Raw genomic sequence first — 24,532 nt, forward strand, 5'->3', positions numbered from 1 at the left:
ATTTTTTTGTAAAAAAAATTGGGAATATTGTTATGAACGNCCCCCCCCCCCCCCCCCCCCGCCTTCTCTTATTTATTACTTCTAATGTTGTAGAATTTTGACTTGGCCTTAAAAAACTCGAAGGAAATATTTTTGTTTGTTAACAACTATAATTTTTATGTTTTGAAGAATTGTTATAATTTATTTCTTATATACAAAAATAATTAAAAAATCTTACTTTTGATGTGATATTATTTCTTATCTTATCTCAACGTTTATTAGGATTTAGGAATAGAGAGAGTAATGGTCAATTATTTTCACATAGCACATAAAAATTATTGGGTATACAAATTTTGATTTACCAATATTTTGTTCAATCTTGGGACAAAATAAAAGGCTTATTAGATTAAAAATAAGATTTTTCTGCTGCTATTTTATATTAAATTTTAAATAAAAATTTAGAACATAAAAATATTGTTTTTATTTATTATATTTGTTTTTTGTACTTAAATATGAACACTTAATTTATGGAATTATGTCTATTTATTTATTATCTTTGTGCGACCCCTTGGTCTTCGCAGCGCTCTCCCGTGTTGCCGTCGGTATCTTCCATTTTTAATCACTGTTCATTGATTTTTGTGTAGCTCTACGAAGGTCAGAATAAGATGCCGCAAGTGAAATTCGTGGCTAAAAATTTTATGGACATGGTGGCATCATTGCCCGCGATCAAACTTGACAGGCTTTATGAGAATTCCTTCATTTGCGAGGCCATTCTCAGGTAAACACCTATAATCAACTTTCTGGTGTAAATTTGCTTCCCTTTTGGTGTGTCCAATGCTCTACAATTTCTTCTGATGTTATAAATGACTGCCACCTAAAAACCACCTTGGACAGGAACGGAATTTTCCTTTCTAAGACAACCATAGCTGAAAATCGATTTTCTTTTAGGTTTCTTTTATGTATTTACTTGATCTTGTGTTGTGCTCAGATCTTTGCCTCCATTGGCGAAGAAATATGTGCTGCAGCTGTTGTACGTAGACGCAGCAGTGTCAGCTAAGTTGTTAGAAGAATGGGTGCTTGCTGATGGGATCTCAAAGCACAAAGTAGCCATAGATAGATTGATCCAGCTCAGAGTCTTGACTGAAACTCTTGACAGGTTGCACACTTGTTCTGGTCTTCATTTTCTGTTTCGTGTAATTACTAGTAGCATAGTCTATGCTTCCAATGGTTCACTTGGTTCTTAGCATTGTTATTACTGTTTCTGTGAATGCACCGAAAATTTGCCCTCATTTTTTGATATCTTAGTTTAATTGGGATTAGTGACTACGAGTAGGTAGGAATTGGTTCATAGAATAGTTCTTGACTCCATTCAAGCAAATTATAACTTAATATGCATTTTAAAGTACTTGTGTTGTTTCCCATTCTCTATTTATTGAAATAGGCATTTAGTTTTGATCTGTAATCTGAGAGGCCCAAACAACAAGCCACCCATATGGATATTTACACTAGCAGGACAATGCTGCTTACAATACTCCTGCTCATCACCATTTTTTCATAAAGCTCTCTCTGCCTTCGCCTCTAGACATGTTACTGTCAAGATCATTGGAGTGCTTAATCCACAAGGTGGACCAATTACTATGACCACCCCTAGGCACATGAACTCATAGCGAGAAGATTGGAAGGTGAAATCTTCTTTATTCGGGAACAAAAATATTATCTGGAATAATTGGACAGGGAATAGAAGGAAAATGTCTTCTCAATGTATCATATCTCTCAACAAGGAAACTTGCTTGTCCCTAGCAAATCTAGACAAGCAAATCGAAAAGATATGATATTGTGAAGTAAAAGAGAAAGCTCATCTAATTTATATCTATTCGGCTATTCCTTTGATGAGCTGGAGGTCAGTAGTTCACACTTGAAAGTCCATGATATATAAAATTGCCCCTTTTGCAAAGAAAACAGCAAAATCTTAAGGTTAACTAATAACCTTTGTTAAATTCTTTTTGTGGGACTGCGGCAGGAAAAAAGAAGCGACTTATAGATTCAATCCGACATTTCGACTTAACCTCCAGAAGCACATAGTGCATGGGTACGCTTTAGGTTCACATATGATCTATGCTTGTTTTCTTATCTAGCACATGCCATAAATTATTCGAATTATTTGTCTAAAACCAATATTTTGTATACTGCAGTGGAGTTTTACCTAGAGAACCAATGCCTTCAAACATCGCAGTGAGGCTCCCTAGCTTAGAGGATTTAGATTCATATGCTATTCGACAATGGGAGGTGTGACCTTCATTTACGTTTTTATTTTTCTCTGCTTTCATGCATAAGTTTTTAACTAAAAGACCACAGTACAAGGCAATCTACCTCAAATTTTGATCAATGTTATCAACTCCACCATTTTATATTGTTGGTTCTATTTTGGTATTTCAAAAAACTTTTATCAACCAAGCACCAAGAGAAGGCAACCCATGTACAAAATAAGTCGAAGTTATTTGGTTTCGGTGTTGGTTATGATGCTGTGTTACCTTCTGTAGTTTGGCCACTCTTCTTATGACTAACAAACTGTGACAAATCAGTGTTTCTTGCTGCACCTTATGAACTCAAACGAAGCTGAAAAGTCAACGAACATCAGCTCTTCCATGATGAAAGTGTTCCAGCGTGGTCTTCTGACTCAAAAGTATTTACTGCACCCAATACACTATTTTTTATGAAGGTGTGATATTTACACGAAACTTTTACTTTCAGAGATGACAAGGAGCCACCCAGATTGACAGAAAGTGGCTTTCAGTTTCTGGTACGAGTGTAATAAAGTAGCTATAACTTCTGAGCGAAGGTTAAAAATACTAATACTTACTTTGATCAGCTGATGGATACAAATGCCCAACTTTGGTACATTGTCAGAGAATATATCAGCAACTCTGAGGTATCATATGCTTAGACTCCCTGTCCTTTGTTTTATTTTATATCTTGGTCTGCTTCTCTTTTAATAATTGTTGATTGGTTTCTTGAGACTGTAATCCATGGTGAGCTCTCAAACCTAGGACAACTTCAACTCCACCTTTAATTGGATATAATATAGTACCATTTTTGCTAACAAAAATATTGGATCTCAGCTTGATTTAATCTCTTCATCATGTTTATTTCCAGTTATCATGGTTGTGTGTGCACTTTTCGCAGTTTTGCATTAAGATTATGTTTATTTACCAAAAAACCTATAAATTATATACGTCCTTATACTTTGCTTATATCCATCAGATGAAGTTTCTATCATATATGGGTATATATAGTGGTTGTCTATCTTTTTTCAATAAATATCGATCCGAAATTTCCTTTTTGTAGGAGCGAGGCGTGGATGCAGCAGATCTTATATCATTCCTCCTGGAGCTCAGCTTTCACAATACTGGAGAGGTATTAAATTCTTGTTTATGCTAAACTAATAGGTGGAATAAAATGGACGTCATGAATGTTTTCATTTTTTATGAGTTTGTCATCCACGAAGCAACTGTTATGGTGTTCTTTTGATCCTTACTGGAATTTTCTTCAACCTTTTTATTTAGAATGATCAGGGACTATCCCATCCTCATCGGAAATAAATGAAAATTAATATGAAATAGATTAATTCTTATATGAGATCAGAAACTCTCTTTTTGTAGCCATACAACTTAAACACACTGACGGATATACAACGGAACATACTAAAGGATCTTGTCGACTTGGGACTGGTCAAGCTCCAACAGGTCAAATATGCTGTTTGCTACTTGTTTTGTTGGTACTTCTGCCTTCATTCTGAACTAAACGATACTGATAGGGCATGTTCAGGGGAGGAAAGATAGTTGGTTTGTTCCCACTAAATTAGCTACCAATCTCTCCATTAGCTTAGCAGATTCAACTTCAAGAAAACAGGTATTGAAGAGCCTACTGCTCATTTCTACAAGACGAGTAATCTTGATTCTGTTGGCAAACTTTTCAAGCCAGTTGATTCCATTGTATTGGTGTCATATTATTTTATTTTGTTAGGCTATACGTAGGAAATGTTTTGTGAAAATGAAAAGTTGTCTAATAACTTTTAATGGGTTTCCTTTCATCAGGGATTTGTGGTGGTGGAAACAAACTTTCGGATGTATGCATATTCGTCATCCAAATTGCATTGTGAGATCTTGCGTCTCTTCTCAAGGTGCCTCATCATTTTGCTTCCTTAAACTTGGCATGTATTCTTGATCTAATATTTTACCAAAAGTGAAGTGGTTGACACATTTTTTGAACGGTGTCAAAACTTTGATGTACGTTAGAAGTTATAAAGGTGGTGAAAACACAGGTCTTGTATGTTTTTATTTTTTGAAGCGATTTCCTATCTTAAAAAAAAAAAGCAACTCTACAAACTCATTTTCATTTTCTTTTGTATTAACTTATTTTCAGTGCTTATAAGTCAACTGTGAATTCTAATATAATGCAACATATCTTAATATTTTAAATGCTCCTCATATTATTAAAATATTGATCACTAGATAATCTACACGTGCTGATTGCTAATATAAATTCTAGTTTTTTTCTTTCTAAAATTAAAACCAAAATGTGGTATTTACACTATATTGGACTCCAGTGTATTTATTCCAGAATGTGCTATTTGTCAGTCAAAGAATGACAACTTCTGCTGAAATTACAGGGTTGAGTACCAGCTACCAAACCTCATCGTTTGTGCAATTACCAAAGAAAGCTTGTATAAAGCATTTCAACATGGTATTACTGCAGAGCAGGCAAGATTAAGAAATTACATTCTATAGTTGCTGTGGTTTTGTATAGTGTGTGTATGAGCAATAATTTGAGCTCCGTCTTAAAGTTTTCATTTGTTTATTACCCTCGTGTTTTCTTCATCGAAACACGTGCAATTGCAAGGTGGACTATCTGTGTTTCCAGATGATAACAGATGTCTGGTTCAATGTGATTTTAATCTTCTTAATTCTTAAGTTGTGCATCTGTCTAGGTTATCTTGCTATTATTTTCTTCCTTATTGAGAAATGATTAATTCTCTTTCTTTCTTAATATGTGGAATGCAGATAGTATCTTTTCTTCAACAGAATGCTCATCCTCGAGTTGCTGAGAGAATCCCTTCTGTACCAGAAAATGTTACCGATCAGGTTTTTGCTTCTCTCGACTGCCAAGATTTCAATTATCTTTTGTTTTGTGCTCTCTCTTTAATGTTCCTTCCTTAAAAAAAAAACTTAACACTCCATGCCATGTTCTAAGACGACATACTTGAAGTGTGTTGGGCGGGCTGCGTAATTGTGTATTGTAATGGTCCTGCTCAAACCTTTTGGCTGTTTATATGGTTTAAAAGCTCAATTTGTTTCATTATCATTAATTATAGATTTTAGTACGACTATAGATGATCGGCCCTACACGTCGATTTCTATTTTGTTATGTCTAATGATTTTATCGATAATTGTTAATGTTTCTTGAAAGGATGTTAGATCAATAAAAATTTCTCTCCCCCCTCCCCCTGCCTACCACACCTTTGCTCAACCAGATTAGGCTGTGGGAATCAGATTTGAACAGGGTGGAGATGACCCCTGCACATCTTTACGATGAATTTCCATCCAGGGTATGAACGAGCACCGAACCGATACTCAGCACGATACCATTCTTTAGCTTTAAATGGTCTCACTATCACTATTTATCATCTTGATGCAAGGATGTGTATGAGGCTGCTTGTGACTTTGCTCGGGAATATGGTGGTTTGCTTTGGGAGAACTCGAAGAAGATGCGTCTAGTGGTAAAAGCAGATATCTTCACAGAAATGAAAGAATTTCTCCGTCGACAAAAGCAATAGCTATAGCTTTTCTGCATCAGGACAGAACCAATGGTTCCGAAAATACATTTTCTTTTTTTGTCAAGTATGTGTGCCTGATGAGATCTTAATTCAGCGACGGACATTTGGTTGATCGGGTGCTACGGATTGAGAGATGACAGGAAATTGAACCGTGAATATTGATGGATATCATTGTGGAGAAGTAGCGATTCATAGCAGTTATACTGGGATTGGCTAGTCGGGTATGATCAAGTCAAGCACGTTGGCAAGATTAATAATGTATTCAGTAAATTATGAAATAGTGAGAACAAAAGTAAAATTAACTAATATTTCATTTTGATAAATGACCTAAATTTTTAAATGTTCCCAGGGTGTTATGTTTATATGAACTTTACAGAGTATTAAGTGTTTTATGTGACTAACTGGATTGACCCGTTTTTGTGTTTTAAATTAATTATTATGATAAATTCTATTTTATCTTTGTTTTGTATTTTTAATTAATATTTTTTTTAGTTTGTTATGGATGGTCTTGTTTTTTTTTTTTTTTTTTAAACAAAATCGATGAACCACACTCTTTATAAGAGCCTTGTGTTATGTAAATAGAAAATATAGATACACTTCTTCCTTCTTATCCTAATTAACTATAGTATCCCAACCAATATTTTAGATAGTACATCAAGCCAATCACTCTCCTAACACAACAAAAACAGTTATTGCACCTCAACAATCTAATTGTATTTTTTGTAATAATATTAATCGAATGCGAGACTTAGACTATGATATTAATCGGAAGAATTAACTATTGTCGTTGTGCAAAAAATTATAGTCTTCATTTTTCATCCAAGGTCTTAGAAAAAACAAAAGTGTTAAGATTTTATTGAGTAAATTATTAACTACAAATTTTTAATTAACATTTTACTTACAAACATTAAAAATAATATTAATAAAATTAAGATGAACCTGTTTTTTCTATTTTTTTATTACAGCACACGTGAGAGAAAATATCGAACTCGAAGAACCGATTAATCCGAAAGAGATGAGACACTTGACTACAAACTTTGTCTCACCTGTTTTTTTCTATTAAGAACATAATAATTGGTCATTGTACCCGGAAATCAATTCAATCACGGTCGCCTTTCCAGGTATGTTTACCAAATCAAATTAGGTCTTGGCTTAGTGTGCTCTCCTCCAAATCACTATAATGGAGCTGCCCCCTCTTCCCACCAAGAGAAAACGCGCCTCCGCTTCCCCTCCGCCTCTCCCTTCAGTCGACACCGTTGATCTCTCCCTCCTCGAAGCCCTCGAGCAAGCCCAGCAACACAACCCCGTCGAAACCCTCGATCTCAAAACCCTCAAGAAACTTGCCCTCTCCTTCGAACGCCGCCTCAATTCCAACACCGCAGCCCGTCTCAAGTACCCAGACCAACCCGAAAAATTCGCTGATTCCGAAATCGAACTGCACGACGAGCTCCAGAAGCTCAAAATTTTAGCTGCCGCACCCGAACTCTACCCCGACCTGGTGTCGCTCGGCACCGTCAATTCCATCAGTGCTCTACTCAACCACGACAATACGGACATTGCCATTGACGCGGTTAGCCTCTTGCAGGACCTTACGGATGCTGACGTTATCGAGGATAACGACGAGCCGGCGCAGGTGCTCGTGGATGCGTTGGTTGAGAATAATGCGGTCGAGTTGTTGGTTCAGAATTTAGCTAGGTTGAATGACTCTGATTTGGACGAATCTTCAGCTATTTACAGTACGTTGTCCACCATCGAGAATCTTATTGAGGTTAAGCCTTCTGTTACCGAGTTAGTTTGTGAGAAGACGAAGTTGTTGAAGTGGCTTCAGGCGAGGATTAAAGTTCGCGAATTTGATAGCAACAAGCAGTATGCATCGGAGATTTTAGCCATTCTTTTGCAGAATAGTGCTGCTAATCAGAAGAGGTTTGGAGGAATGAATGGGGTGGACACATTGTTGCAGGCTGTTGCCATGTATAAATCAAAGGACCCTAAAATGGAGGACGAGGAAGAGATGGTTGAGAATTTGTTTGATTGTCTGTGTTGCTTGTTGATGCCCTTGGAGAATAAGGAGAGGTTCGTTAAGGCAGAAGGGGTGGAGTTGATGATCATTATCATGAATCAGAAGAAATCGTGTTATGGGTCAGCTATCAGGGCTCTGGATTTTGCCCTCACGAATTATCCTCCTGCCTGTGAGCGGTTTATTGATGTCATGGGTCTAAAGACTGCTTTCCCTGCTTTTATGGGTAAGGCAAGTTCAGTTCCCTTTTCTACACGTGAGAGATTTGCTACCTCTAAACGAATTTGGTGACCCTAAAAACTAATGATAAAATTTTTACGATCCAAATAAAATCAATTATTAACGTAGATGCAGTCCTCCTTGGGGATCTTCAGGATGAATTTTCATGTTAGTTTCTCGTTTGATTGGTTTCATTGATCAAGAAACTAATCTGTGATGGCCATACACAAGTGAATTCGAGTTGATACTCTTGAAAACTGAGACAGATTGTTAGATAACTTACAATTCCCTTTCACTTTTTTTACGTAGATTCAAATCGAGTTTCTAAATTTGCAATCTTTGGCTTGTTAGATACCTTTGAACAAGAAGAACAAGAAAAAGCGATACAAAGAAGAACTGGAAGAGCGGCTAATTTCGTTGATTGCATCTCTATTTGGTAAGGCAAGTTCCTTCAGGAATCAGTTCTACATCTTCTGCCTCAATGTTGGTATCAGGAAACTGTGTTTCTTATGCATGAAACACCTTGTGTCTATTGCGGTTATTGTCATTTCCCTTTTTTTTTAAAATTGTGGGTGGGGTGGGGGGGGGGGGGATATAGCACTTCATTTTGAAATGCTCTCTCTGGATCTCATTTCCCTCAATTTGGGACAAAATATGTCTGGAAATAATTTCCCTTCTATAATTATATTTATTTTTGAATTAGGCAACTTGATTACATAAAGGTGTTTCATTAGCTCTGTTTCAGCTGCATTCTAGTCTTCCTGACAGATTTTTGTTTTTGCTTTTGGACGACCTTAACTCTTGTCGTTTTTAGTAGAAGCAGTTTGTCTGTGTTTTAGGGATAATTAATTAGTTGTGATAGCTGCTTATGTTATGCATGTACCAATGCCATTTACCAGGTGGTATTTTAAGGGGTTCCAGAAGGGAAAGATTGCTGAGTAAATTTGTTGAGAATGAGTGTGAAAAAGTAGACAGACTCATGGAACTCTATACACGGTGAGTTCACTTGCCTAGGCTTCAGAAGTGGAAAACCAATTCGGTTTCTCCATAGAATATTATATTAAGAAATATAATGAGACCACTGCAGCTGGTGTTCTTTTTTGACCCCTTTTATTCTTTTTGACATTTGTAGATATTCCAACAGAGTGAAAGAGGAGACCGAACGACTTAACAAGCTTGTACTGGATGATTTTGAGGTTAATCGAATTCTTCTTCTTTAACCAATAACCTTTTTCATAAGTTGCACAATCAAAACAATACCATCGAATCTATTCTAGCGTTAATAATGATGGCAGATTTCTGAGGAAGAGAAGTATAACCAAAAGCTAGACTCTGGACTCTATACACTTCAGGTGTCTCTCCTCACACTTCATTGTATTAGCAATCAAACTTTCTGTTCTTAATTGCTTTGGTTGTGTGACCATCTATTTCTGCTGCAGTTAATTGCTGTTATTTTAGGTCATCTTTGGACATCTGAGTAAGTCTTACCGCCTCGGATGGTGCAAGTTGTGGTTTTCTGTGTCGATCCTGTGACCTTTTTCTGTTTAATTGATGTCCTCCTTTCATAGGCATCCTCGGATGAGGGCAAGGATAGAATTGTTACTAAAGCAGCAAAAGTTAACAAGGAAGGATGTTAAGGATATACTTCAGGTATTAATTAGCCTTTAACATTTAATCTTAGAAGTAGCATATTGGTTTTAATTTATTCCTCTTCAATGTAACCTTGCGACCTGTCATATTATTACAATCGCTCTTACTTGAAGCACAAAGAACAAGTATGCCAGGAACTGAATAATATTACACTTGAAATTTTATTAGCACCTCCACCCGACCCCACCCCACCCCACCCCCAAGAAAAAAAAACCGTATTCTGGTTCTGCCATTAGTTGATGCATAATTATACTTTGACCATTTCCATTAATACCTGCTGAAGTTCCACAACCATTTGTTATTCAGCAATTAACACATACCTGCGATCAATTTTTATTTTTTGTGGCTAAATTTATAGGAATATCATGACTTTATCGGTGATCTCGATGGGCCGGAAGAGAAGGAGAGAGCACAATCAAAGATCCAAAAATTCATCACAGCTTTTACATGAAAGGTGAGTTGGAGTTTGAGACAGAACTCCCTGTACTCGAAACACGTTATTTGTACTACTTTGTTCAAGAAACCCAACCTTTTATGAATCCAAATGTTGATGCTCTCGGGGGGAAGGGCCCTGGTGCATGGTACATGCTGGTGACTGTAATACAAGTTTTGAAATATCACTTTTGAAGTATTATTATTTAATTAGTTTTCTGCCAAATTATATCTTGCAAATAAAATTAGACTGTGCTGAAACGTTTTTTTTTTAATGTAGTGGATTTCTTCTTCTCCGGAACAGCCACTCGATAGTAATATTTTTTTTTTATATTTTACATATTTCCTCTGTACAGGTAATAAAATATATATTTAAAAAGTAATATCATCTGTGTAATTATATTTCATAAAAATTTCCAACTTTATAATAACATTAACTTTTTATTTAAATAAAAATAAAAATAAATCAGATAACCAAATCAGACGTCGTAATAAATTGATTGGATCAAAAGTTTCGGATGCCTACTGTTACATAAGAATCTAGAAAACCACACGTTTGATTTGAAAATTTTAGCACGGTTCTCCGAGTTGAGAATATAGTATTTTTTTGGCATAGATAGTAAAATCCTCGACACAATTTCACTTTATTTTGTTCTCTAATCGTGTACATTTCGAAATTAACCCTGATTTGACTCGAAGAATAATTTTCAAAGTCCTCCATCTTTCTCAATTATTTTTTTTAATACAATTTACAACTATGGGGGTGGGATGTCCGTTCTTCGCCACCCTGAAAACCATCGACAGAACGCACATTTACTGAAAATTCGTCATTTGCATTTGTGTTGTAACTGTTTCCTAGTCTTTTTCAATAGCGGCAACTTAAGCCTTGTACGGTGATATGCAACCAACACGAACTTTTTTCTTCCATGCAATGGATTCTATGAAAAAATAAGTAAAGTTGGTGAGGATTCATGTCTATATATAACAGAGGAAGACAAATGGGGAATTTAATCTCAAGAAACAAATTTTTTTAAAAGTTCAGCCAACCAACTTAATCTCAAGAATACCTCGTGAGTGAGTGAGGGAAGGGTGAAAAGAACCCCCATCGAAGAGTGAAATAGAACATAAAACTGTAAGCTCCCAAGCAGTGGGAGGAGTATTTAGCCTTGCGAGGTGGTCCATGCTACTCGGGTCACTCGTGGGATCCGGGCGGTCCGGGGGGGACCACCACGGCTCGGCCTCCTTATGGTCTAACATTCTTGCCAATACATTATCTTCCTCGTGGACAAAACCTCAGCCAAAACAGAGACCACCTCCACAGCACGCTGTACAAAAAATCAAATGGAGATTTTGAGACTTGCCTTAATTTTTCTGAAATATTCATTCAGCTACAAAACCATAATTTACTATATGTTCCCCTAAACTAATGTAAATTATGGAGCATGAAAGTTATAGAGCAATAGATGTACGACAAATAATTATGACTGATCGATATTTGAGATTGATTGTCCAAGTCAAACAGTTGAGTCAATGTAAGTGGCGAGTATAGTAGGTGAGGTTTATACCGAGGGCAGTCAAAAGCAAGCCAACTCTTAATTTCCGTAGCAAAGAAGCATCGAGGTCCACATGCAAGGAATATGCAGAACAAAGGCTGAATCTCCTAAGAATTTCGGCGAACTTTAGGAACTAAACAGAGGTTGGAGTATCTCAACCCAAGCCTCAGTTCCATTATAATTTTCTTCATTGTGTAGCCACAGAATTCAGAACTCTTAAATTGAAAGAAAGATAAATTCTTTTAGGGGAGGCGAGAAACTCATCTTAGGGCAAATCTAAAGAACGTAACATAAGAAATGAATCCACGTCGAATATTTTCGATAACTTCAGAAGATTCATTGCATAAAATAATCCTAGAAAGATTGACGTTCAGAGCAACTAATGTATCATGCCCAAGGTAACAGAGAAACAAGGGTAAAAAGTTTAATATTCAATGAGCGATCAAGATTCAATATTCGAAGGAATTGCAAGATCCTTGGCTTACTCCGCAAAAAGATATATTTACCCATCAAGAAAAACGAGAAAAAGAATGCATAGAGTAATGGACCATCACCATTAGACTGAATTGCTTTTGTAGACCCAAAACTAGGACAGGTAATTTCATCATATGGTAGTTCATATTCTTGAAACTTAATGAAAGAGTTTTTACTTTCCTCCGTTTTTTCAGAAGAATTTGTTAAATAATAGACTTTATTTGTTTAGATAATTATTTATTTCATTAGTTACTAGATAGGAGTTATTTTTAAATTTTAAATTCAGATAGCAGATCTTGCGTTATCTTGATAGGGAGAAAGTCTGTAAATCTCTTTTGTATCTCATCACTTTAGAGTGTGAACTTTTCTGATGAATAATATTTCTTCTCCCAATATCTCCTCCATATAACGACATGGTATCAGAGAGCTAACAGATGACCAAGTACGGCATGGCAACAGTCAGTGACGATGTTCATTTGCGCCGAGGCTCGGATGACCTTCTGTCGTGAGATTCAACTCAACCAAAACCCACCGATCCATCATTCAAAAATTGGAAATCAGAGAATAGTTTAGTCATGTCATGGCTAATTAATTCCATGACTCAGGAGATTGGCGTGAACTTTCTGTTATACACTACAGCGAAGGACATATGGGATGCAGGGAGGATGAGTATTCCTCGAGAGAGAATACCTCTGAACTTGTCAAGATTGAAAGCAAACTTCATGGACTCTTCCAGAATGATTCTTCTGTCACAACATACTTCACAACCTTTACACGTTTCTGGCAGCAAATAGACTTGTTCGAAGTGATTGAATGGAAATGTACAGATGATGCATGTCGATACAGATCGATTGTTGAAAAGAGGCAAATATTCAAATTCCTATCTGGGTTGAAACCTAACCTAGATGAAGTATGCAGCCGTATTCTGGGCACCAAGCCCTTACCCAGCCATTGAACAGTATTTTCCGAAGTACGCCAGGCAAAAATTCGTCGGAAACTCATGCTTGGTCCACTCACTTCCAGCCTCCAGGCTGATGATTCCGCACTTGTATCACACCAACACTCATTCTCCTCGGTTGATGCCACTACAGGACAGAATACCGCTCGTCCATCCCAACCCATGCCTCACTTTACTGGAAAGCCTCGCCAAGGCAGATTGTGGTGTGACAGATGCAAGAAACCAACTAATTCCTTGGATACTTGCTAGAAAATTCATGAGAAGCTGGCAGATGGGAAACCTTCTCGTGAAAAACGTGCAAATGTGGACCTGCTCAGAAAGCTCTACAAAAATTGTTAAGTCAGGTTAAACAATCAAATTTGGCTACTGGCAGCACTGCTCAGAAAGGTGGACTGTCCTTTGCCAATTCTTCACAGCAAGCTTTATCCAATTCTTGGATAGTTGACTAGGGTGCATCTGATCATATGACTGGAAAATTTTCATTGTTTCAATCAGTGTCCCTTGTCAAGCGCCATACACAGTCCGTCCAGCAAATGGTACCTGCTCCATGGTGTTTGGTTCTGGTTCAGTGCAATTATCTATGGATATTTCTCTCAAATCTGTTATATATGTCTCTGCTTTAGCCTGCAATTTACTTTCAGTTAGTGAATTCAATGGTGATATCAAGTGCACTACTAAATTCTCCATTGATCCGCGTGTTTTTCAAGACCTGACATCGGGGAAGACGATTGGTAATGCTGATTTCTATGATGGACTGTACCTCTTGAAGATGAAGGATTCCCCGCGAAGTACGACCTTGAGCTCTTCCAGTCCATTGTTTTCTGATTCTTTCCATGTTAATAAAACCGATGACATTTTATTATGGCATTATAGATTAGGACACCCTAACTTCTAGTACTTGGAAAAATTGTTTCCTTCCCATTTCAGAAATAAAAAAATTTCAAATCTATTCATTGTGATGTGTGTCAATATTCCAAACTTACAAGAACCACCTTTAAATCACAACCATACAAACCATGGTCACCTTTTACCCTCATTCATGGAGACATTTGGGGGCCATTCCATGTAAACAATATCACAGGGTCCCGTTGGTTCCTATTGTTCGTCGATGACCACACTCGTCTCTCTTGGATATTTGTGGATTCTGACAGTTCTGTGAATGTATTATTTAAAGAGGCCATGGACCAGATTGGCATAGGCGAATACAAGATGGAACCGGTGGTCACCTCCTAGTTTGGGTTTACGGGGCACGCAGTGAACCCAATGGGAATTATAAATCTAGCTTTATCTTTGGGTGAAGGGGATACAATCTTTGGGTGAAGGGGATACAAAGAAGACTCGCATCATAAGCTTTATTGTTGTGGAAGCCCCCTCTCCACAACTTCGACGGTTCGACCATCCATCAAAAGATAAAGTTCCCAGTTGGAAGAAAAGTTGGATAAGTCAAAGGTGAATCAGAAAGTAGCTCAGAAACGCAATGTCGAAGAAGTCCGAGTAGAACAAAAGGCGGCAAGGACCAAGCCGCCGAGCCAACAGAAACAACGAGGGCATGATCATCTAAATTTGATCGAGGAGGCTACCCAGTAACTACTGAAGAAGAATGCGACAAGAAGATTATATCCACCCCGTCTGGTAAGTCAAGATAGCCAAAACCTTGGCTGAACCATTAAAATGCCGGCTACTCAAGTGCTTACGAAGGAACAAAGATATTTTCTCATGGTCAGCCTTCGATCTCAAGGGCGTCCGACGAGAGATTATGGAACACCGGTCCGCGGCCCGACCCGTGATAAAGAAAAAAAGACATTTTGGATCAGAAAAAGATACTGTTATATGAGAACAAGTGGAAGAGCTGTTGGAGTCCGGACACATCCAAGAGGTACAATTTCCGAGCTAGTTATCAAATGTTGTGCTTGTGCCTAAGTCTTCCAGGAAATGGAGGATGTGGTGGTTTTCAGGGACCTCAATGAAGCCTGTCTGAAAGATGCTACCTACTACCTCGAATCGATCAGCTAGTCGATTCTATTGTTGGGCACGAGCTCTTGTGCTTCTTAGGTGCTTATCAAGGGTAGCATCAGATCCCTTTAGCCGAGCAAGACAGAAATAAGATTAGCTTCATTACTTCAGATGAAACATTTTGCTATGTTGTCATGCCATTCAGACTGAAGAATGCTAGAGCTACTTAACGAAAGCTCATTAATAAAGTTTTTAAAGATCATATTGGTCGTAATATTGAAGTCTATGTGGATGATATTGTGATTAACGCTAAGACAAACTTTCTCTACTCTTCCAATTATCGATTTAAGTTGAATCCGAGCAAGTGTACTTTTGGCGTAAAAACAGACAAGTTCTTGAGGTATAAGATCACTCAAAAGAGCATTGAGGCCAATCCGGAGAAAATTCATGCCCTTGCTACTATGGGATCTTCCCGGAATATTCATGAAGTACAAAAGCTAACAGTGCGGATTGCAGCATTGTCCAGATTCATTGCCCGATCAGTCGACCGGGCCCTTCGTTTTTCAAAATTCTTCGCAAGACCTCTAATTTTTAATGGAGTGTGGAAAGTGAACAAGCTTTCCAAGAGCTGAAGTCTTACTTAGGCAAACTGCTAGTTCTCAATAAACCTTCTCGGGGTGAAATGCTATTTGTTGACTTGGCAGTTACTCCTCGAGCTGTTAGCTCGGCATTGGTATCAACTCATCTACTTTGTCAGTAATGCTTTTAGGATAGCCGAGCTCAATTATACCATGCGAGAGAAGTTGGCTCTGACTGTGGTCATTATTGCTCGAAAATTGAGGCCGTATTTTTTGTCACATCCCATCACCGTGCTATCCAACAACACTTCGGGGAGAATTGTCTCCAATCCAGATACTTCGGGGAGACTTGTCATGTGGGTAATTGAAGTCAATGAGTACGATGTATAGTTTGAGCCCCGAACCGCTATTAAGGCCCAAGCATTGGCATATTTTGTGGCAGAAACGATTCAGGCAGATGATGAGGAATAATGGAAAAATTATGAAGATGGCTCATCATGCCAGACTGGCAATGAAGTCAGTATCCTTAATCTAACATTGGAGCGAGGAAACAAATCTAGGTATTTAGTTTTGCGAGTATCAAATAATGAAGCAGAATACGAGGCCCCCCTGCTTGGGTTGAAAGCCGCTCCAGAGCATGGGAGTTTCCCGAGACATTCTCTACTCAGATTCTTAGCTCGTCATTCAAAAAAATAATGGGAAATTTGAAGTGAATAATGACAAAATGATCAAATAAGCCCAAGCCTTCAATCGAGCGCGGGAAGTGTTCACCGAGCTCATCATTCAGCACATCTCCCGGACTGAAAATGTGAAAGCCGATCAGCTGGCCAAAATGGCTAGCTCTCTCGTACGAGCCCCCAGTCCGGACATTGAGGGACAAGAACAAGTCTCTCAAATAGAGCAGGCCCAAGAAATCATGATGGAAATAACGGAAGATGACTGGAGGTATGATATTCATCAATACTTAAGCCAAGGAACCCTCCCAACCGAGCATAAAATAAGATGGAAATCAAGAGAAGAGCGCTTCGTTTTTTTGTCCTAGACAACACCTAATACAAGAGGTCTTTCTTCCGACCTCTCTTAAAATGTTTAGGGGGTGAGGAAGCTGATTATGTGTTACGAGAAATTCATTAGGGCTGCTGCGAAAATCATCTGGGCAGCATGGTTCTCGATCGGAAAGCTCCGCTGGCTGGTTTTTTCTGCCTTACCATGAAGAAGGATGCCATGGCAACAGTGAGAAAATGTCAGAGCTGTCAGCGACATGCTAATTTACAGCAGTAACCTCCCGAACTTATAAAAGCTGTTGTATCACCATGCACCTTCGATCAAATAGGTTTAGACATTGTGTGACCTTTCTCTGCTGCAACAAGTCAAAAAAAATTCCTACTAGTAGCAATGGATTATTTTTCCAAGTGGGTTGAAGCCAAGCCATTAGTTCGGATCACGGAGAATGAAATGTTAAATTTCTCTGGAAAAACATTGTCTGCCGCTTAGGCATACCAAGGAGACTTATCTTTGACAATGGAAGGTAGTTTCGCTGGTCGAAAATACAAGCATGGTGAAGAGAGATGAAATTGAACATTTATTCACGGTCAATAGCTTACCATCATAGTAATGGCCGAGTGGAAGTTACTAACAGATCTATCGTGCAAACACTAAAAGAAATACTCAAGTCGGCCAAAGGAAAATGGGTAGACAAGATCCTTATGGTATGATTTACAGTTCGGAGACTGTCTTACCCGTGGAAATCAATCAAGACAGTGTCCGAGTGATAAATTATGGCTCGGATAATAACTACTTGTGGGCCATGGACTTGGATTTATCAAAAGAAAGAAGAGGCCTAGCAGCCGTCCGACTCAATGCCTATCGCAAGAGAATGACTTAAGCCTATAATAAAAGGGTCCGACCTCGATCGTTTGAGTTAGGGGACTTGGTTATGAAGAAGATTCAGTGGCAAGCCGAGAGAGGAAAGCTGGATTCTAAATATGAAGGACCATTGAAGATCGTGGAGAAAGCTGAAGTAGCATCATATTACTTGAAAGATGGTGAAAGAAAAAAGACTAAGCTCGAATGCTTGTCATCTCAAAAAATACTAATCCTAGAAGGCTAATGTGTCAACTCACTGAATTTGACAATCTCTTTTAATATTATTATTTACGTTTTTCCGAATTTAATTTTCGTTTAAATTTTTGTTAACACTATTCGGATATTTTGGTCAATGAATTGTTTTATGCAAAGCTTCTAAAGATTTAATCGTCCGAGTACGAAATAAACGTAAGCCCAACGCTTGTTGACTATATCACAACAATGCTCCGGGCAAGAACTTGTAAAGCCCGACAACTCGACCCATTACTTAAGCCCACGGAGATTGGAAAATTACAAAAGCTCGACCAGCTCTACACATTACTTAAGTCCAACGGAGCTTCGTAAAATTACAAAAGCCCGACCAGCTCGGCACATTACTTAAGTCTAACGGAGTTTGGCAAATTACAAAAGCTTGACTAGCTCGGCACATTACTTAAGTTCAACGAAGCTTGACAAATTACAAAGTCCGACCATCTCGAGACTTACTTAAGTCTAACGGAGCTTGGTAAATTAAAAAAGCTCGACCAGCTCGACACATTACTTAAGTCCAACGGATCTAGGCAAATTACAAAATCCCGACCTGCAAAGCCTGGACAAAAAGACAAAACCTAATACCTATTTTTAATTACAATTCAAACAGAGGTCCCGCTCAGGCAAACAATTAATTACTTAGTAAAATTTTAGTACATTTTACTTATTCGCAATTACACTCCGGGAAGAAGTTCCGCTCATGCAAACGAATTGTTACTTAGTAAAATTTTGGTACATTTTACTTATTCGCAATTACACTCCGGGCAGAGGTTCCGTTCAGGCAAACGATTTGTTACTTGGTAAAATTACAGTACATTTTACTTATTCTCAATTACACTTTGGGTAAAGGTTCTGGGACAAAAGATTAATTACTTAGTAAAATTTCAATACATTTCACTTACTTTCGGTTGAACACTTACACGGAAAACGTTGAGAGCTATATGTTCGTCCCACTTCTGGTCGGATGCCTCCCGCACTATATTCAGATCGGTGTCCGAAATTAAGTGTTGCATCAGATTCAGGGCCCGAGGCCTGATTTATCTTGGAGCAATGATGCCTCAGGATCGAACGAAAGTTTCCCTGCCTGAGGAGGAGAGGTGGGCGGTGAGTACCCAACCTCGAGAACAAGGCTATTCACGACAGCCCGAGCTTGCTTGGAGGAGCCCGACATCCTCCATAGATGGGCCCCGAGCCCCACACGGAACTTTCATAACCAGCTCGGTGGTTTTCTTATTTCTCCTCCAAACTACTTTTCCGGAGACTCGGGAGAAGCTTGTTCGGACTGATCGGCCATCTCAGCCTTCTTCCTCCTTGGGGCCTTGACCATCTCTACACTCATCATCCTGTTTGCACGGGGAAATAAAACAGTTAGGTTAAAAAACAACTACGAACAGTGTTAGCCCGAACCGTACCTATGGGCACCTCTAACTCGACCTTTTTTTACAAAAGCCGAAGTGGCATAGGACATCATCCTTTATCAGGCTTAGTGTCCGGAAACACTTGGCTGACATGGTGGCCAAAAAACATTTTGAGCCTAGGCTTGGGCACAAAATGGTAGGGTTCTCGGAAGGTTATCTCATCTTCCCAAGTCATGGGGAAGGAGTAAGGCACGAGGGAAGAGACGTAAAAAATACCCAAAATAAATATGCTAAAAATTTGATTAAGAAATTTGCAAACGAAAATATTAAACACATCAAAACACCTATAGGCTAGAGTGAGAAATTGTGCAAGGATGATGTTGCCGAAAATGTTGACGACACTTTATATCGCAGCATCATAAGAAGCCTCTTGGATTTGATTGCTAGTCGCCCTGACATCATGTTTAGCGTCTGTTTGTGTGCTAAGTACCAATCAAATCCTAAAATTTCACATATAAAAGTTGTTAAGCGTATTCTACGCTACATAGCTGGAACTATAGACTTAGGATTATGGTACACTCAAGAAACCAATACCAACCTGGTAGGTTTTTCTTATGCCGATTGGGCTAGAGATTTAGATGATAGAAAGAGCACAACGGAAAGATGTTTCTACCCTGACAATAACTTAGTCTCTTGGTATAGTAAGAAGCAAAATTGTGTGTCACTTTCAACTGCTGAATCCCAAAATGTGGCGGCTGGAAGTTGTTGCTTCCAACTCTTATGGATGAATCAAATGGTAGAAGATTACGGACTTAAGAGTGAGACCCTAATTGTGTAATGTGATAATTCTATCGCAATTGGCATTTCAAAAAGCTATATAAAAGAGTCAAATGAAGATTGTGCTTTTAGTGTGGGAACTACCTCTTCTGAATTAAATACAGAAATCAAAATAGAAGAAAATGGAAAAAGCTACCTAGAGGAGTCATAAGAAGACCGTTCTTCTAGTGTGGGAGCTACCACTTCTATATTCATTTATCTAACAAGCCTCTGAGTGTGCAGAAAAATCAAAATTGTTTTTAGGTATTGGATGTGTTGTCAAAAAATGTTGCCAACATCAGTAAAAACACCTCATTTGTAAACATATCACATACTTGTCTTCATGTTTCTAATTCTGTCACATTCTTTTATTAGGTATAATTAGATCATGCATATACATAGCATTGTGAATATTGTTAAGTCAGAAGGTATGAGTATTCAATAGAGAAAATACGGTGAAAAACTCGATTTTACTAGAAATCCAATATTTATAATTTTGGAAGATTTAGTGGTGTTGATCGATGTGCAGTTTAAATCTGGAAACTGATTGGAGTCATACTTCTTGGCTTGTTTTTCAGAAATTTTTCACCCGTTAATTTTGTACCGTTGAGAACTAACTAACCAATTTGTTAAGATCTGATAGATTTTAATTTTACCGTTGTACTGAGTGTGTGTGCTCTACTTTTAATCCACACCGTTTCATATTTCACTCACAATTTCTGCAAATCTCTCGGCCAAATTGCACTCTTACTCTTCTTGATTTTCTTTGCAACATTCTTGAATATATCTAAATTTCTTTCAATCGTCTCTGATTTTTGCAATGGCAGGAAAAGGGTATGATCCTCAAGACCTCCGAAGCGAGATGGGTTACTGGGAGAATGTTGCCCTTGTTCCCACAACACCTACTGAAACACCTGTTGCTGATAATCTGGAAATCGTCCCAGTTGAGGATACTACCATACCTCTGGAAACAATTGCCCCAGGCGAGCCGGGGAACGAAATCGACGTTGACAATCTCCCTGATTTTGCTGCTGTGAACCAGGCTTTTCTACCGCCTCCACCCGTTAGACGATCAAAGAGAGGCGGGGTACAACCCTGATCTCATTACCTCAAAGAGATTTCGTCACAAGGGTGAGTCTTCCACAAGACCATCCCTCGCAGACCCAGAGAATACCGCCTTCTCCAATCGGTTCTACTCCGAGAAATCAGTGAGACTGTGTTTTTTGTATGCAAACCGTGAGTTCTTGGACGAGAAGAACGTTGAACCTGATGCCTTTGCTAGGCAAAATCTGATAACTTTTCTGAAGAATCGGAAGCTCTATTCCACGGTATCAGCTGTAATCCCATAGTGTCGCAAGCCCGTCTTAGAACTTTATGCAAATCTGTCTCAGGGTGTTGTTGATGCGCGATCTGGTAAGTATGGGAAGGTATTTGTCAGGAACAAGGTGTATGAGTTCAATCCCACGGTGATCAACGAATTTTATCATACACGTCCTGATTCAGAGGAAGGACTTCTCCCTGACATTCATGATGTCACCTTTACAATCACTGGGGGACTTATTCAACAATTCCCTGCTCATCCTAACCGTCTGTCAGCAGCCAATCTCATATCATTGTACTCTGTCCTACACAAACTTGCAATTCGCAACTGGATGCCTTCACGAACTCCACAGTTGTGACACGACAATAGGTGACAACCCTCTACTCTATTGGCACCAATGGGGCCTTCAACTTTGGGAAGCTAGTCTTCCAAACTGTGCTTCAATTTGCTGAGGGGGGACTCAAATCATCAAAGCTCGTTTTTCCCTCGTTGTTATATGGGATTCTTGAATCTCAGGGATTTGAGACATTGATGAGCACTTATCTGACATCAGTGATATATTCAAGATTGCACTAGCTTTATTCAAAAGCAATCGAAAGATTGACCTTCCGTGGTCTGAGTCTCGCACTGCTTCTGACGTCACTGATATACCCCAAGGCTCTCACAATACAGCCGCTCCCACGAGATATGTCATGCTCTCCACCACTGCCATCCAAGCCCAGATTGATCATGCCCTCGCCAAGATCATTCAAGGCAAGACTGATTTGCTCTATTATGAGAATCTAGTTGCTGACTATAGGTTGGCTCTGGAGGTTGCCGTCCATTCTGGACAAAAAGAGGGAGAAGTTGGAGCTGGAGCACAAACAGATGAAGCAGGCCTGTCGGGAACAAGAGAAAGCCATGATGGAGATGAAGCTGACATTGATAGTGATCAGTGATTTAATCATTTTGCTCTTAGATCATTTTTCTCTGTGCTTGTGTTAATTTATTTTGATGTTAAGTTTATGCTCTACCTTGATGTATGCAATGAATGTTTCTCCCTTGAGTTGTCTCTCATGTTGTCAACACTGGTAACAGCACATGTGCTAACATGATCAAATTTGATTGTTTCTGTTGAGAAATTAGTTTTTTTTAAATTACTAGTGTTGGTTTTGTAAACTCATGTTGTTTTCTACTGATTATTTTGTCCTGAGGCACTTGCGCACAATTATTTCTGAGTTATTTTAGTTTAAGTTATTTATTTGTGTGTTATATTATTTCGCTGCGTGCATGAGAGTGAAGCCACCTACTTAGAGAGAGAATTTGTTGAAAAATTCTCTCTCCCTCAAGTTTCCATTCGAATCCATACGCCTATCCGACAAACATCTCCCTACCAGTGATTTGTAACCCTAATCGTCCGTTGTTTAAACCTCTTCATCATTACTGGCGCTGATCGTCGGTGGCCGGAAGTCAGCTCGGTAGTTCGGAAACGTATCTGGAGATTAACTCGAGTTACCAATCTGTAGTTTTATCCAACGCGGAGCGCCTGAGATTATAGCAGATAGTTATAACTTACCGGCGGTAGTTCACACTATGATGACTTGGAAGAAAGAACATACATTTGGCAAAACGTATTGCGATGAAGTTATTCGCATTGAACACAAAATTTTCAAGTTGCGGCTGGGTAACCGGGGTAGTTCGATATGGTGGGAAGAAAGAACCTGGAAGATGAGTTACATGATGGATTTTAGCTACGAAGAAGCGCGATGGATAAGCCAAAGATTCAAGGCATTTGTCAATGACCTTTTTCCAAACTCGGCTTTCCAACGTTACAGGGGACGCACAACGGTTTACACTTTGCAGAAATTTGATAACAAACATGGAAGCTTCATTGAGGTATCAAAGTTCAGCGCAAACGGAAGAAAGCAAAGTACAATTGTGCCTAGTGGATATAACTGAGGAACATGGAAGAAGATCTCCTTTACATTGGGGAAGTTATTGGCAGGAAGCTATCAGAGGAAGGTTACTCAATCGGCGATACACCGTGATGTTTACCCGCTGAGAAATATTTCTGATACACAAGAGAACAGAGTAACGGAGAGGGATATCAATCTAAGGAAGCTGACAGACACGAAGGACAGTGGTAAGCAAATAATGGAGATAAAGTGGCATGAAGCAATTGTGATTACTAAAGGTACGTTAAACATCAATTGGGAGATTATCCAATATGTCCTTGGGAAAGCTACCAGTAAACAGGTTAAGGTTTTTCCTTTTCAAGCAAACAAGGTAGTATGGTGGCCTTCGAACTCCGAAGACTTAGCTTACTTTATTAAGTTGAAAAGAGGCTTCTTTGAGCAAAGGGTCACTTTGGATTTTGAGGAGTGGAGAATGGACATTAACAAGGAAGACATGGTACATAAGTGTTGCAACAGTTGGATTTTAATTTATGGATTACCTTGGAACTTATGGTCGAAGGAAACTTTCAATATTATCGGGGAGCATTGTGGGGGTTTGCTGGAAATCAACAAAGATACACTTTTATTCCAAAACATGGAAGCAGCTAAGATTAAGATTAAAAGCTTCGAATGAGAGTTTATTCGGAATAGGTTGAATATTCCATTGGCAGGGGGGATATAGAGATTAACATTCAAGTAGAATCCTTCGATCCAGGGGCATATGAGCAGTACCAAAGGCAAACCTATGCACAAGTTTTGGTAAACGGTAAGAGGATATTGGCGGGATGAGGAAACAGAAATATTCAAATGGGGCAAAGAAGAGTAATGGAGGCCACAAAAGGTCCTGTCAAAGTTTATGGGGACAGTGGGCAGAGAATGGTGGAGACGCAGGGGTTGTCTAATTCGGAGATACAGCACAATAGTGCAGGAGGTCATAACGAAAAAGTGACACACACAAAGGCGACCAAAGTATATAAAATTTTGACAAAAGTCGTTCCCAAGGATGCAGCAGAATTCAGAAGATCTCCAATACAATCAATGACGAACAAAGAGGATGAGGAGAAGCAAAATGGGGAGGATAAGGAAACCAAGAATCACTTATTACCTACGTATGGTAATGTCTACAGCAGGAAATTTAAAAAAGAGAGTGCTAGGACAGAAATGGGTTACGGTGATGATGAAAATGAGGAATCAGCTTTCGGCACAAGTGTCAACAATATATATGGTGGGTGTCATGGTTCAGAAAACATAGCAACAATGGATTTTGATGATTCAGAAGATGACTTGCTGGATAATGAAAGTGACGTATCCGATACTGATAGTCGAGGATCGATGCAATCAG

General features: G+C 38.7%; 3 protein-coding genes across 8 annotated transcripts in view; 2 read left to right on the forward strand and 1 right to left on the reverse strand.

The window, feature by feature from the left end:
- Positions 1–543: 543 nt before the first annotated feature.
- LOC140962914 (general transcription and DNA repair factor IIH subunit TFB2) lies at positions 544–6,204 on the forward strand. 3 transcript variants are annotated; one of them, XR_012172632.1, is made up of 15 exons: positions 544–757; positions 968–1,135; positions 2,000–2,068; positions 2,172–2,265; positions 2,562–2,662; positions 2,731–2,779; positions 2,849–2,908; positions 3,325–3,393; positions 3,639–3,722; positions 3,805–3,888; positions 4,074–4,159; positions 4,649–4,722; positions 5,040–5,120; positions 5,510–5,584; positions 5,675–6,204. XR_012172632.1 is itself a non-coding variant. In XM_073422005.1 (15 exons), exons 1-15 carry the CDS (start codon positions 645–647, stop codon positions 5,810–5,812), a joined length of 1,362 nt encoding a protein of 453 aa, XP_073278106.1. In that variant the 5' UTR covers positions 544–644; the 3' UTR covers positions 5,813–6,204. The 3 variants fall into 3 exon arrangements, 2 of the variants coding, with proteins under 2 accessions (XP_073278106.1, XP_073278107.1); XM_073422005.1 differs by having other exon boundaries at positions 4,649–4,739; XM_073422006.1 differs by lacking the exon at positions 2,000–2,068 and having other exon boundaries at positions 4,649–4,739.
- Positions 6,205–6,900: 696 nt separating this feature from the next.
- On the forward strand, positions 6,901–10,343 carry LOC140962500 (uncharacterized). Its single transcript, XM_073421443.1, has 8 exons — positions 6,901–8,060; positions 8,400–8,484; positions 8,948–9,044; positions 9,181–9,244; positions 9,344–9,400; positions 9,488–9,525; positions 9,617–9,698; positions 10,057–10,343. Exons 1-8 carry the CDS (start codon positions 6,993–6,995, stop codon positions 10,147–10,149), a joined length of 1,584 nt encoding a protein of 527 aa, XP_073277544.1. The 5' UTR covers positions 6,901–6,992; the 3' UTR covers positions 10,150–10,343.
- Positions 10,344–10,611: 268 nt separating this feature from the next.
- LOC140962501 (uncharacterized) overlaps positions 10,612–24,532 on the reverse strand; it is a 43,310-nt gene continuing 29,389 nt past the window's right edge. The window contains exons 10-11 of one of the 4 annotated variants that reach the window (XR_012172559.1): positions 11,198–11,455; positions 10,612–11,068 (exon numbers count right to left, since the gene is read on the reverse strand). The gene's annotated coding sequence lies outside the window, so the exon portion shown is untranslated. The remainder of the gene's footprint in view (positions 11,069–11,197; positions 11,456–24,532) is intronic. The other 3 variants (XR_012172557.1, XR_012172558.1, XM_073421445.1) reach the window with 3 other exon arrangements.

The sequence above is a fragment of the Primulina huaijiensis genome, chromosome 17 (genome assembly GCF_012295235.1).
Source record: "Primulina huaijiensis isolate GDHJ02 chromosome 17, ASM1229523v2, whole genome shotgun sequence".
Taxonomy (NCBI): Eukaryota; Viridiplantae; Streptophyta; class Magnoliopsida; order Lamiales; family Gesneriaceae; genus Primulina; species Primulina huaijiensis.